We start from the raw sequence: 14731 nt of genomic DNA on the forward strand, positions 1-14731 counted from the left end.
CTTTCATTCTTGTTTATAGCAGTAGAACCATACACCGAGCATAGTCATGAACAAGTCAAGGAACCGCCAAGGGCTGGACCCCCAGGAGGTTTTTCAGAGTCCCGAGGACTGCATCTATCTCCCAACCCCACCTGCCCTCTTCTGGCGGCAGAGTATCCTCCCAATAGCATCTTTCATGTCTTTGTTTCTCAGGCTATAAATAATGGGGTTGAGGAAGGGGGCGAGGATAACAAAGGTGACAGCAATCGCTGTGTCCCAGAACACCGAGTAGGTGGCTGAGAATCGCAGATACATGACAGCCACACTGCCGAAAAACAGCAAGAACACGGCGAGGTGGGCGGCACAGGTGGAAAAGGCTTTGTGTCGGCCCTCAGCTGGGGGCATCCTGAGAATCACCACGATGATCCGGATGTAGGAGAGGGCGATGACCAGGAAGGAGGCCAGGATTTCCACCGCATGGATGGCATCCACAATGACCACCAGGGATGTATCCGTGCAGGCCAACCTCAGCACAGGCGTGAAGTCACAGAAGATCTGCTGGATCTGGTTGGAACCACAGAAAGGCAGGGTGGCGATCCACGCGATCTCAGGGAGGACGAGGAGGAAGCCACAGAGGCAGGATCCGGCTGTCAGCTCAATACAGAGTTTGGGCGTCATGATGGTTGGGTAACGGAGGGGACTGCAGATAGCTACGTACCTGTCGATGGCCATTGCTGTCAGGACGCAGCCTTCTGTGATACCAAGAGAGTGGAGGAAGTACATCTGCATGAGGCAGCCAGCCAGAGAGATGGTCTTCTGCTCACTGACCAAGCTGGAGAGCATTTTGGGGATGGTGGTCGTGGTGTACCAGATCTCCAGGAAAGAGAGGACGCTGATGAAGAAATACATGGGGGTGTGCAGGGCCGTGTCCAGCTGGATGACCACGAATATCACCAGGTTCCCAGTCATGATAAATCCATAGATGAGAAGCAAGGGGATAAAGAATAAGAGGCCACCTTCATGCAAACGGGGGAACACAGAGAAGAGGAACTCAGTCACCATTGTCTGATTGCCACCGATCATCAACTGTGTCATCTATGAAAGGAAGAAAAAAGACAAACTCCCCGAATTAGGGTGGTGATCTCCCACTGAAAATGGTTTGGCCTTTCTGTGATCAGTGCCTTAGACTGAGTCTGGGATCCTAAATAGGCCAATTAGGAATATCCCTCAGCTGGACCTCCACGCCAGAAATACCTGAAATATTTGCTTCTGGACCCGTAAGTGAACCTTTTTGTCAACATCCCCAAGTGATGCAGAGAAAGCACGAAGTGATGTACAAAGCTAATTTGTTGGCAATATTTTCTGGAGGTTCAGTCACCTCTTTAATTTGTGAGTTTTTCTCCACACTCTGCCCCGCTGTGTTTAGATTTTGAATGTGTATCTTTCTTTCCAAATGTTCTCCACTGCTGTTCATCAGGAAAGTATTTTTTTAAAAAATATAGTGATACTCTCAGGAGCTCTTCTCTCAGTATTCATGCTGCTCCCCCCTTATCTAGTCCTGACGTCTAACGTGAGGCTGGTTAAAGTATTCATCTTTATCCCTTTGCCTTTTTTTTCTATTGGTTTCATAGTAACATGTCTGTTTCTTATTAGCTGGTAAGCACTCAGTTATCAGCAAATATTCCTCCTCCCCTTCTCCTCTTCCTGCCCCTGTTCCTCTCTCAGTGGTTGATATTGACCAGACCAAGTCTCTCTAGGACCACCTTGCACCTGAACAATGACCACTGCACTTTGGACAAGTATTCAACTCCACCCCCTCACATCTCAGTCTTCCAGGAAGGCTACATTTCAGAGTCAAAGGAGAGAAATCATTCTCCACAAAAAAAATCACTTCTCTCTTCACTATGGCTACTTGGGGAAGGAAATGTCAGAAAAATCAGCTACACTAGAAATAAGGCTCCCATCTGTTTGCTGGGCCGAAAAGGGCCGCTGAACTTTTTGTGAGGCTCTCTACTTAGGGATGGCAGCATGCGTTACTGCTCCCCGGGACTACTTTTAACATATTTCTGCTGGTCTCCTTATTGCCAACAAGTCATTCTAGGGATGCACATTCCCAAGAATGGCCTTACTGTCCCTTTTCTTTTCAAGACCATTCAGGGATAAAGCCCAAAGATCTTAGCCTGATATTATTTTCTGTGATCTGGTTCCAATCAGATTTGAGAGCCAAATATTCATCTGCATATGCATCAGCTCAGCCAAATAGGACCGAGTGCCTACGTTTCTATTTTTGCTTCTGTCGTTCTTCCCTTCCACCCTCTTGATCTCTCCCAGTTGCAATCCTAGTAGCCAATGGCCCCTAAATGTCCTCATTATCAAGGACACTGTGCTGGTTCTCACTCCAGGAAGGAGATACTCTCTCCTCTGACCCCCAAAAGTCCTTTATACTTTCGTCTTTCATGACCTCTGACATTCTCCTTGCACTTTAAGTATCCACCCATTAGCATCATCTCCCTCAGGAGGAACCATGAAGGATAAATGAAATAGTGTTAACAAGCCAGTGGCCATGATATTGGGCACTCCACATATTTTATCTCATTCATTTCTGCCTATAATAAAGTAGTAATATTGTTTTATACGTAGAGCAATTGAGAACCAGAGAGGAGGCATATCTTGTGGTCCCGATTCACATAGCTAAGATCCAGACAATAACTGGAAGTCTGGTCTGTGGGTCTTAGAAGTCCATTATTAGGTTTTATACCATGGTGGGAAATGTAGGTCAGGATTCCCAGTGATTCTGTGTGCCCCCTACTCTGTTGCCTGCCCTGGGTACCACTGCGTCTGAGATGAGAGGGCTGATGAGTTTTTTTTTTTTCAGGTCAAAAGCAGATTGAAATAAATGCACTGCAGACAAGGACAATTAATTTATATGGGATGCCTCTTGCCTTATGCCTCAAGCCTTGGGGAAGAAAGAGGAGCGAGAGGCTTTGGTAGGGAACAAGGAGCAGTGCTTAGCAGGAGGGCAGAGCCTGCGTGGGAAGGTGAGAGAGCAGCGCATTCTCCAACTGAAGCAGCCACTGCTTTGTCTCTTCTCTGTTGTCTTTTTGCAGCAAAAAGTACCAGAGAATGACTAGGAATTGTCATTATGGAGCACACAGACGGACAGGACAGGGGACTGTGGGGCCATGAGAAAAGGCCAGGGAGTTCAGTGCTAAGTGGGTCATAAAAGACAGACAGAGTGACTGTTTTGTTGCTCTGAGGCCCTTCTCACTAGGAAGGCTGCATCATTATTCATTGTTTATTCATTTATTCAATCAACATTTATAGATCGATGATCCTCTGCTATGTGCCAGTCACTGCCATAGGTTCAAGGGCTATCTAACAGTGACTAAATCGTTATTCTTGTCTGCAAACACATGAAGAACATTTCAAAATCTTCTAGAGTGACAGACGATCAGCAGTGCCAAGGAACTCAGCCTACAAATACTCCTTGTATAGTAAAAGGAGACTTGAATTAGATTTTAATCTTGGGGGGAAAAAAAGTAGTAAGTTTCTCTGTGACTCCGCAGGAATCCACAATTCTTTGGGCTTCATTTGTGTTGAACAGACCTTAGATATTATCAGCATCCTCATCTATTGGCTGAACTATATTCTTTCTAAGGTCCCTTCGTTCTTTCATTTCTCATTATTCTGATCTTGTAACTTATATGATAAGGTTCTAAACATATGAAGTTCGATCCCATATAGTGATAAAGAAAGACTAGGGCAACTCTGGATATGGAAGAATTAAGGATATAAGGAAAACACTGCGTAGGTACAGGAAGAGTACAAGGCAGGCGGGCAGTCTCCGTGAGATAACACCCTTTCCGTGGTCTTACACTTACCCTGCCTGAGCCCATAAGACGCTCCTCGGAATCTTTGCAGCAACCTGCTCCCTGCTCGTTTTTCATGAGGATATGGGTGTCTCCGAAGGCTCTTCAGGGAATAACTGGAATGGCAAGATTGTCTTTCTTGGGAGTTTCTCTTTAGATGATGCAGGATCTGAAAGAAAATGGTGCATCTTACTCTCCCCTCTAAGGGACAAATTACAGGAAGACTGCCATGTAATTATTAGATATTCCCCAGGGTCGGGTCTCAAGAGCTTTCCAGGGGCTAAATACCCTTGCCTCTTGTCGGGGAGTGCAGCGCTGGGCACTGGAGTCCGGAATAGCTGTGGGAGTCAGAATAGCATGTCAGTATCGTGCTCTGGAATAACAATCAGTAAATACTACTTTCTTCTCAGCCTTTCACCTATTTTTCACTATGCTTTCCATTCCTTCTGCTAATAATAATAATAATAATAAGAAGAAATATATTTTTCAGAGTTAAAAATTTTAAATATGTACTATCTCATTTGATTTTTGGGGCCTTAAGATAACAGAAACTTATTCTCGCGTGTTTCTGGAAGCTGGCAGGCCCCAGTCAAGGGGCTGGCAGGCCCACACCCTCTGCAGGCTCCAGGGGAGGACGCTTTCTTGTCTCTTCCAGTGCCTGGTGGCTGCTGGCATTCCTGGGCTTGTGGTCACATCACTCCAACCTCTGCCACTCCAGTCTCCCACTGCCTCCTCCCCCTCCTCTGTCTTTTATAAGGCCCTTTGTCATTGCATATAGGGTCTGCTTGCTTAATGCAGTAAAAACAATTTCATCTTAAGATCTTTAACTTAATTACATCTGCAAAAGCCCTTTTCCAAATAGAGTAACATTCATAGCTTCCAAAGAGTTGGACATGGATATACATGTGGTGTGTGGGGTGGGGGGGCATTATTCACAGGACTACAAAACCTTCTTGGGGAACACCAGCCCTGACTCACTGACACGAATCACCTCACACTGGGAGCAGGAAGAACACCGGGGCTTACATGCCTACATTCACATCTTTAACAGGCACCACCCAAGGTCGCTGGTGGAGCGAACAAATCTGGCACGTGAGGCAATGTAAGGTCTCCATATGGTGGTGTTGGAATTCGAAACAAATGCTTTCTGTGCCCATTTTGACTGGTTCCCAGGGAAGTAAGTCCCCTTCAATTCCATCCCCCTCTTATCACCTGCGCCCAAAGCTCTACCCATCTGTAGAAACTTCCCTATTTTGTGTTGGGGCCGGAAGAGAATAGAACTTATTGAGCCTTTTCAAATGCTCAGTGACCTGGCTCGTGAGGAATCCACCAGTCACAGCCCTGAGCCATCCTGCGGGCCCCTGCTTAAAGAAGGAAGTCAACCCCCACTCTGGGTGTCCTCCAACAGAGCAATTCCAGGGCCAGACGTGTGTGTCACGACACCATCTACAATGTTACAGAAGTGATCTCACACCAGTAGAAACAGTGCTCCATAACACAAGATGAATATCTTAGATTTTCATGCTTAGTGTTACTCTTTGAGAATGACCAGAAATTGTCATTTATATAGAGATATGTTCTATTCTGGGAATGCTAGAGAACAAATAATGACTTGGGAGAACATCAAGATTAATGGTCCGAGGTGTAGCCTTTAGCTCCCAGTTGATGTAATGTTAAAGCCACTACTACAGTTTACCTGAAGGTAAATCATAAGTCATAAAAAACATAAATCCTTTTTATGTCAAAAATAATTTATAATAATAATAATTATTATAATTATATATTATAGAAAGTCATATATATATATATCGCATTTATTCTGTAAGCTTCTTCTTTATCATTAATTAATTAATTTTTAGTGGTTTAGGAACTTTTTTAGTGAAGTGTGATTGACATGCAATGTTATATCAGTTTCAGGCACACAACATAGTGATTTCACACCTGTACATTCACCACAGTAAGTCTAGTTACCATCTTTACCTTACAAAGTTAGCACAATATTTTTTACTATATTCCCCAAGCTGTACTTTGCATCCCCATGACTTATTTATTTTATTTAATTTAAAAGATAAAAGTCTAGCACCTAGGAACAGAAGAAGATTCTAATACTGATCAATCATATATTTAAAAGACATATAAAGTCATAATAATGAGCTACTAAAAGTATTCTCTTTAAAATAAGAAAGCATGGGTGCCCACTATTAAAAAAAGTTAAAACTTTGCTTGGAAGTAAGAAAAGAAAAAGTAATTCATAGCATTAAGATTGTAAGAAAAGAAATAAAAACCCTGGCATTATTTAATGATATGAAATTCTATATGGAAACTTTCAAAAGAAGGTAAAACCAAATTATAAAAGGTTTCACAAGTGGATGAACACGAACTAATATATATATATATATAGCTTTCTTGTTTGAGGTAATTTGGTAATAACCACATTTGTTATACAAATCTAAAAAATTGTTTCAATTCTGCCAACATCCAGTTTCTTCTTAATATATTAGCAAATATTTACCATATTAGCTTTTTTTTTTTACCATGTTAGTATATTTTAGCTAAAATTATCTAGATTTACAAGTCAACATGACCAATGTGATACTTGATTCATTAAAAGTAAAAGGTATGGTAATGACAGACTAGTGACAAACCAGTATGTTTAACAATTGGATTATTATATAGTAGCAACAGTCAACATGAAATGTTATTAAAAGATATCATTGAAAATGTTAACAAAAATAAGGAGCTATGAAGGATGTATTAGACATAAATGTAGCACTTTATAAAACTGTATTGGAAGCTATCAGACACCTAAATAAGTCAATCAACATGCTGTATTAATGGGTAGAATGTCTCAGTAGCATAAACATACCAATCTACATAAATCAATCTACTACTTCAGTGCAATTTCAATCAAAATTCCATTGGGTAAGGAGGGGTAGAATGTGTCTAAGTGGGAAACAAGAATAAGATATTTTGAAGGAGAAGATTAGAATGTAAGGCTTCTCATACTATATATCAAAGGCTATTATAAAGCAAAATAATGAAATACCAATGTGGTAAGCAAGCCAATGAAAGCCAAGAAATAGACTGATGCAAATGGAATTTTGACATACGGTGGAACAGAAACAGCAGATCGTGGGTATGAAGTTGGACAGAAATAACACAATAGGTCTGTGGGGAAAGGACCGATTTAATAAATGGTGCTGGCACCTCAGTTTAACCATAGGAGAAAGAAACATAAAATAAAATTTGTCCTGACCTCATTACCTACAAATCTATACATAGAATGGAGATTTAATATGAAAAGTCAACTTGAACACTTTACAAGAAAATTTGGGAGAACATTTTTATCACTTCAAGTAGGAAAAAAATCTTAAACAGCTCAGTAGATATATGACCTATAAAGAAAAAGACCAATAAATTCAGCTACATTAATATTTGCATTTACCCTGTGGTACCATAAAGAAAGTAAAAAGACAAGATACATACTATCTGTATGTGTTTGTAGATTATGCAACAATTATTATTCAAAATATACAAAGCTCCTACAATTTAAAAAGAAAATGATAAAAACTAAGTGAATATATATATAGGTGTACACACACACACACACACACACACACACACACACACCCTCTATCTCATTGATGAGCAAGGAGATGCAATCAAAACAATATTGCATTATTACATGCAACAACTAAATAGCAAACAGTTTGACCGCACAGAGCATTAGATAAGATGTGCAGCAATAGAAATTATTGTGTTGTTGAAGGGACACAGACTTTGGAAAACCATTTGGCAGAATCTTGTACATTTGAAGATGGCTTTGTTCTACAACACAAAAAAATTCATGCCTAATGGATGATTAAACTGTGTCACATTTATACAAGACAGAAGAGCTAGCAGCTAGATACATTTACGTGAATGATTCCCAGAAATATAATGTTGAGGGAATAATCAAGTTGTAAAATAATGCCTTAACCATGATTCAATTTATATAGAGTTAAACAGGAAAAACTAAACAATATACTGCTTTCAACTCCCTATCCATGAGCTTACTAGAATAATAAACACAAACTTCAGGTTAATAGTGACATGAAATATGGGAGGAAAGAGAATTGGATTGAGGAGGAGCATTCAGGCCATTTCAATGCTATTGATAATGTTCTATTTCTTAGCTGGGGTCATAGGTTCACGTGAATGACAAAAAAGTGGAAGCAGAATAGAGATAAAAGGGCAAACTACTCTTTAAAGAAAATACAGAAGGGGATAAAGAAAATAAATAAAGGCAATATAGTAGCTCTGAAGCAACAATGAATAGAGGAAGAGTGTATATATATATGTACTTTTTTAAGAGTATATGTTTTAAGATGACTATATTTGAGCCTATTTGTAAACTGAATGGACAGACTACACAGGCAAGGAGAACTGAGGGTACGTTGATTAGGTGGACAACTGAAGACATGGAACCTCTGCCTGAGATCACAGGAGACAGAGCTTCAGAGCAAATGGAAAGGAATTTATCTTAGATCGTAAGACTCTCAGTGAAACCGGAGTGAAGGGTGCACACAATACCAATCAATCTATTCCTGGGTCACTATCGATTCCTAAAATTAGTTAATTCACTCATGCATTCAAGTATTTATCCATTTAACCATGCATTCGTTCATCAAATGCTTAGCAAGCGTCTGTTTTTAAATATTGCCTTTAAAAAAAATCTGGTCTTAGTCAACAGAGGCACCTCGGCTCTCTTGTTGGTGTCATATGTATATATTCGATGTCCTATCAGGTTTTTAAAATCCCCGATCTGTTCTCAAATTCTGTTCCATTTCCATTTCCATTGCTATTATTCCATTGGATAATTAACACCTCATGCCTGTTTTATGTCTCTTTTTGTAGGAAAGGTAGAATAATCTTGTGTTGTGTATTTCTTTTTCCTCTGGCTTTACCCACCTAGAGGTAAATGTTAAGGTCAAATTTTAGTTTAAGAAAGGAGAAGAAGAGAGAAAAGTATCCTTCTGGTTGTATTCCCCATTCATTGTCGGGGTTGCTTTTTGAATTACAGGTCTTTCTAAGGACTAACTCATGCTTTCTCATTGATGGATGCAGCTCTCGTGAAGCAGGAAAGGCCGTCTTCAGATCTCCTGACTCCTGGGACATTTTCTGCTGGGACCACTGAAGTGTATGAAATCTCATGCAAGAGAGCCCTCATTCCCTTAAAATTTGTTGATTCACTTATTAATTCAATTATTTATCCATTTAACCATACATTCATTCATTGAATGCTTAGTAAGGGTCTGTTTTTAAAGGCTACTACTGGTAATGACCCTGTGATCCTCTGTGTTCTTCTGAAGATGTTCTGCTGAGCCGTGCTGGGCAGCTGCAGGCAGAATCTTCTGTAATAGGCTCGGAGCTGGGCTGCGCTATCACTGTGCTGCCCTGAAGCTGCTTTCATGAATGGAGAAAATCCTTTGCCTTCCAATCACATTTTGTTAGCTTGATTCCTCTTTTCCTTACCCTTCTGCTGTCTCAGCCAATACTTTTTACATAAATAATTCTTTCACCTCATGGACAGAAAAGAAAACTTAATATCTCTTTCCATCTGATTTCTAGCCTGCCTCTAGGTGCAGGGGCCTCATGAAAGGGGAGTAGGGCGGCAAGCCCGCCCCTAATTAAACACACAGGACCTGGAGATGTTTCCCCTGGGTGCTAGGGAGGAACCTGTCTCCCAGGTTCCTCCTAGGAGGAGAGCCTTTCTCCCATTTGACAGTTGCCGGAGAAGCCTCAAGTTGTGGCTGTGGTTATAACCTTCCTGTGTTTTGGACTGGGGACAATAATGATGAAGACATTTTGGGACCAGGAGGGGTGCCTTTAGGTGTATGAAAGAGGTGGGTATGGGGCAAGGGGTGGGCCCTGTGCTTTGGTGTATGGGTGAGAGGCTTTGTTTGCTGTCTATTGGGGAGGATTCTTAGAGAATCACAATGTTTTCTGTTGGTTTGAAATGAAGGGAGTTGAGATTTTGTAGGCATGCGAAGAGGGGAGAGACGATAGCTCAGGGATGAGGGGTTTTGGTGAAATTGTGTCAGGACTACAGATGGCCCTACGATAACAAACACCTGGAGAAATCTATTAAATTTTGTCTGGCCCACTAGCTCCATGACCCTTTTCATTTCTAAGGGTTTCTGGATTTAATTCTAATCTAGGTGGTTGTATTTTACTTAGTGGAGTAAGAAAATGGCCTTAAAAACCAAACACCACCACAGAAAACAATGGAACCTCCTAGATGAGATTCTGGGCTATCTACTCATCCAGAAAAGTCTTGTTGGATATAATTTGGATCCAAGTATCTGCTTCAATTTGTCCTCCTATATGTATCTTCTTTCCTTCTTAAAGACCTGTCAATTTTTCCCTTTTCCAAGTGTCAATTTTCTAATTCCAAAATATATTACTCGCAGAGCATAATGCTAGTTTCCCTGTTCATCTCCCTGCTGCCTCTGAAAGAAGAACCCAGAATATCATACGGGTGTTGATTTTCTGTCATATGAGGATTGACATTGGGATGACAGAACCAAAGAGTCTAGGGATGTCAAAATGATTTAAACATCTCATATATGTCCATATTACTTGTTACGCAAAGAAGTTCAGGGTTCACTTGGAAGCCTCTAGGATCCACTATACGGTCTGCTTTCAGGATTTACAACTTTGCATTTAAGAAGTCAAGTGGACGGTGAATGGGAGGGAAACAAGCCTGCAAACAGTGAGTCTAGATCGGAATAATTAAGGCAAGAAATGGCCAGAGAGTGAATTATTTTTTCTTGTGAACCTCTCTTTTTTTTTTTAAAGTAGAAGTTTTTATAAATGCAAGGGGAAATTTTGTCCCTGATATTTCTCTTGTTTCAACACAAATTTAATATTCCACTCTGTCTCTAAAAAGCAAAAGTGAAAAAACATTTGGTTGCTGTATACCAAGTTGACTTTCTATTTGTTTAAAGCCTTTCTTATTCTGGTTTCAAAATAATTTGCCTACTTATTGTATCTATTTCCAGAGCACAGTTGTTCGACTGTTTTGTAATCATCAGTAGCTTTCTGTATTTATTGACTTATTTTAATTTTGAAAATTTGAGAGACAAGTAATATATAACATTGTGTGAGTTCAAGATGTACCTGTTAATTTGATGCATTTACATATTGCAATATGATTACCATCATAGTTAACATTAATTAACATCTCAGTCATGTCATGTAGTCATAGAGGTCATATATCTCAACAACATCACTACCAGGTAGTTTAATACAGCGAAGCCACGTCTCAGAATTCTGCCACACATACATTTATTAGCAAGCAGGGGCAAAAACCATTAACAAACCTGTTGTTGGAAGCTCCTGAAAGTCCCAACTCTCCATTCCTTAGGCTCTCTGATTAGAAGAATAAATAAAAGTTTCTATCAGAGACAAAATGTAAGAAACTGCTCTCTGGTAGAAAAGCAAACCTTCTAGTGAGATTAGGTGATGGATGGTCCCTTCAGGGAGGATCACAAAAATGATTGCTCTCCTCCAAGCTTTATGGGCGGCTGGGGGCACTGTAGTCTCATCACTCACTACAAAGGGTTTAGTTCTTTTTCTAGCCAATCCATATATCTTGGTTGCCTGTTTTTTCACCAAAAAGAGAAAAAAAATATAATGTTCTGTGTATGCAACTGTTTCTCAACTGAGTGGTTTTACTTCCACCCGTCCCTTGGCAATTTCTTGAGACACTTGTTATCACGACTGGGGAAGGGGTCTGTGCTACTGACAGCTGATAGGAAGCTTCCCTCCCCCCACCACCAGCAAAGAATGATCTGGTCCACAATGTCAACAGTGCTGGAGCTGAGAAAACCTGCTCTATGCTCATGAATGAGCCCTGTGGTGTGGTTACAGGTATGGATATTCGAAGCTCCTGACAAGCCTCCCTCTGGGTGTCAACTGCTGACTTAAAGTCTTACAGATGCTACCAAACCACTCCTAGGGTGTGATTTCTAGATTAGCCTGCTTCAGCTATTAACTAACCATCTTCAGAATACAGATTAACTTGTACGCACAGACATACCACATGAGTCTAAGCCGTAGTGTTTTAAAGTAAATTCAGTAAATTCGGGTTTTCTTTTTCACAAAGGAAACCTGTCCCAGCCCTTCAGTGTTTACGATACCTGCTTTAAAATGGTCTTATTCTTATCCACACAGGGGATCATTTTGTCACAACTCATTTTGGGTCTCCAATATGTCATGTCAAAAAAATGAAACTGACTGCCTATTTAAGCTGTCTCTAATTTATCATTGTAATAAATATTCCAGTGAACATCTGTGTACATAATGTTTTAATATTTAAAATATTTTCCTTAGGCCATGTGGTACAAGGCAGGCTCTAAACACTCACAAGCCTCCCAATAAAAATTGCCAAATTGCCATTCAGGAGAGTTTGTATTGATTTATATGTCCAAATAACAAAATGGTTTGCTTAGCAAACAGAATAGTCGATAACATAGGGTATTACGATTGCTAAAAAATATTTGCAAATCAGATACGATCACTTCATAATTGGCAAAACAACTCATGCAGTATATTTTATTTAAACCACCTCATTTCAAGGCTGTTGAGCTGCTGGAAAAGAAAGTTTATTCTTGTTTTTTGGAATGTAGGTAGAGTTGTACTTGATTCCATTATCCCAACAAGTGAAACTACTGAAAATATGGATCAGGCGGAGAATCAAACAAGGGTGACTGAGTTTTATTTCTCTGATTTCCCTCAGTTTGAGAATGGCAGCCTCTTACTCTTCATCCCTTTGCTCTTTATTTATGTGTTTATTATTGTTGGAAATTTCATGATCTTCTTTGCTGTCCAGCTGGACACACGTCTCCACAATCCCATGTATAATTTCATCAGCATCTTCTCCTTCTTGGAGATTTGGTACACCACAGTGACCATCCCCAAGATGCTCTCCAACCTGGTCAGTGAAAAAAAGACCATTTCTCTCATTGGCTGCCTCCTGCAGATATATTTTTTCCACTCACTTGGGGTCACGGAGGCCTTTTTCCTCACGGTGATGGCCATCGATAGGTACATCGCCATCTGCAACCCCCTTCACTATGCAATCATTATGACCCCTCGTCTGTGCCTCCAGCTCTCTGTTGGCTCGTGTGTCTTTGGCTTCCTCATGCTGCTGCCAAAGATTGTGTGGATGTCTACCCTTCCCTTCTGCGGCCCCAACCAAATCCATCAACTCTTCTGTGACTTTGAACCTGTGCTGCGCTTGGCCTGTGCAGACATATCCATGATTCTGGCTGAAGATGTGATCCACGCGATTGGCATCCTGACTTCCGTCGGTATCATCACCCTCTCCTACATCAGAATCATTGCTGTGATCCTGAGGATTCCATCAGGTGAGAGCCGTCGGAAGGCATTCTCCACCTGTGCAGCCCACATCTCTGTTTTCTTGCTGTTTTTTGGTAGCGTCGGGCTCATGTACTTACGCTTCTCTGTCCCATTCCCACCACTGATGGACAAGGCCACTGCAGTGATGTTTGCTGTCTTTGCCCCACTTTTCAACCCGGTAATCTACAGTCTGAGGAACAAAGACATGAAAGACGCCATCAAGAAAGCCTTCTGTCCTCAAAAAATGTTCAGTGTCTCTGGAAGCCCATGAGAGTCCAGACACATCTAGTGAAAGAAGTATCTCCTTAAATTTAAAACACTAACAAGTCAGTTCTAAAAATGACTGTGCATGCTTTATGGTCACGTTGTTGTTTGGGCCCACTTTCCAGTTTTCTAACCTAAGAACTATGTTTCATCTGTTCGATATTTATTTCTTACACATCTAAAAATTTCCCTTACCTACTCTGGAATTCTTCACAATACTCTGATATCAGCTTTTTTTTTCATCTTAGAAAGATTAAGATGTGCAGCAGTGAGGTGGTTTTAACCTCAGCACGAAGCCTGGCTTCCTAACAATTCATCTCAGAGACCTTTACGCTTCCATAGGTTGTGTCTAATCTCCTACAAGGATCACGGAGCTCTTAATGCCACTGACTTAATGATGTTTATGTCATGCTGTTCTTATCAACTCCTTTGTGGGTTATGTTTCAGGTCATTTTGAAAATCCCAGAACACACACTCTTGGAAGCTTGAAGATTAAGTGGATAAAAATATATAGCCTTGGAACCCCCAAAAAGACATACATTATTTAAAGATAAATAGTGATACCTTGATGGGTTCATTTCTAAAAATCGAATATCACTATGTTAAAAATGGTCCATGTTATGCTATGCTGTATTAAAGTGCCATGCCACGTCATAGCTCAGTGTCTTGGTTTGTACTGCTTTTCTGCTCTGGAATGTCCTTTCCTTTGTTTCTGCCTTGAAGATACTCTCGCCACTAAAAAGTTCACACACATTTTATACTTTGGGATAAAGCTCCCTGTCTTTCGCCCACAAAACCACACTGGTATTTTTAGAGGTAAACTAGATTGCCTCTAGAAGCTTTTGCCCGGCTCCTGTGGGAGGCAGTCTAAGGAGGCAGGCTGATTGGCAGTGGCAGCTTAGAGAGCAAGGGGTCAGCCAGTAGGTGAGGGAAGAAGGGAGATGTGGGAAGAATGCACATATTCGTAGTACAGGACACAAGGAAAAAGTCCCAGCTTCCGCCAGGCAGCTGGATAAATTCCGGGACCCGTCTGGGAGTGCTAAAGTGGAAGAAAAAGCTCGCTTTCAACTTGGGGTCAGCTCCAGACCCCTTTGTCTCCCAGGACTCAGGGCCCCAGCTCTATCCTTTATCCCCTTTCCCTCCTGTAAATGAAAATCCTCTCCTGTATTATTGTGGGCTTTTTGATATCTATGAAGAAAATTTTTGTGTGAAGA

The 14731-nt window shown here is 40.9% G+C and overlaps 2 protein-coding genes across 2 annotated transcripts; one reads left to right on the forward strand and one right to left on the reverse strand.

Annotated features, from left to right (window-relative positions):
• Positions 1-114: 114 nt before the first annotated feature.
• OR6K6 (olfactory receptor family 6 subfamily K member 6) lies at positions 115-1128 on the reverse strand. The gene has a single exon (XM_017664854.3). It carries the CDS (start codon positions 1072-1074, stop codon positions 115-117), a length of 960 nt encoding a protein of 319 aa, XP_017520343.3. The 5' UTR covers positions 1075-1128.
• Positions 1129-12564: 11436 nt separating this feature from the next.
• Positions 12565-13524, forward strand: LOC108399839 (olfactory receptor 6K3-like). The gene has a single exon (XM_017664855.3). It carries the CDS (start codon positions 12571-12573, stop codon positions 13522-13524), a length of 954 nt encoding a protein of 317 aa, XP_017520344.3. The 5' UTR covers positions 12565-12570.
• Positions 13525-14731: the final 1207 nt, after the last annotated feature.

The sequence above is a fragment of the Manis javanica genome, chromosome 14, assembly GCF_040802235.1.
Source record: "Manis javanica isolate MJ-LG chromosome 14, MJ_LKY, whole genome shotgun sequence".
NCBI classification, from domain to species: domain Eukaryota; kingdom Metazoa; phylum Chordata; class Mammalia; order Pholidota; family Manidae; genus Manis; species Manis javanica.

Bases quoted from the DNA above. Each gene is read 5' to 3' on its own strand.
- OR6K6 (XM_017664854.3), bottom strand. From the start codon at position 1,074: ATGACACAGTTGATGATCGGTGGCAATCAGACAATGGTGACTGAGTTC.
- LOC108399839 (XM_017664855.3), top strand. From the start codon at position 12,571: ATGGATCAGGCGGAGAATCAAACAAGGGTGACTGAGTTTTATTTCTCT.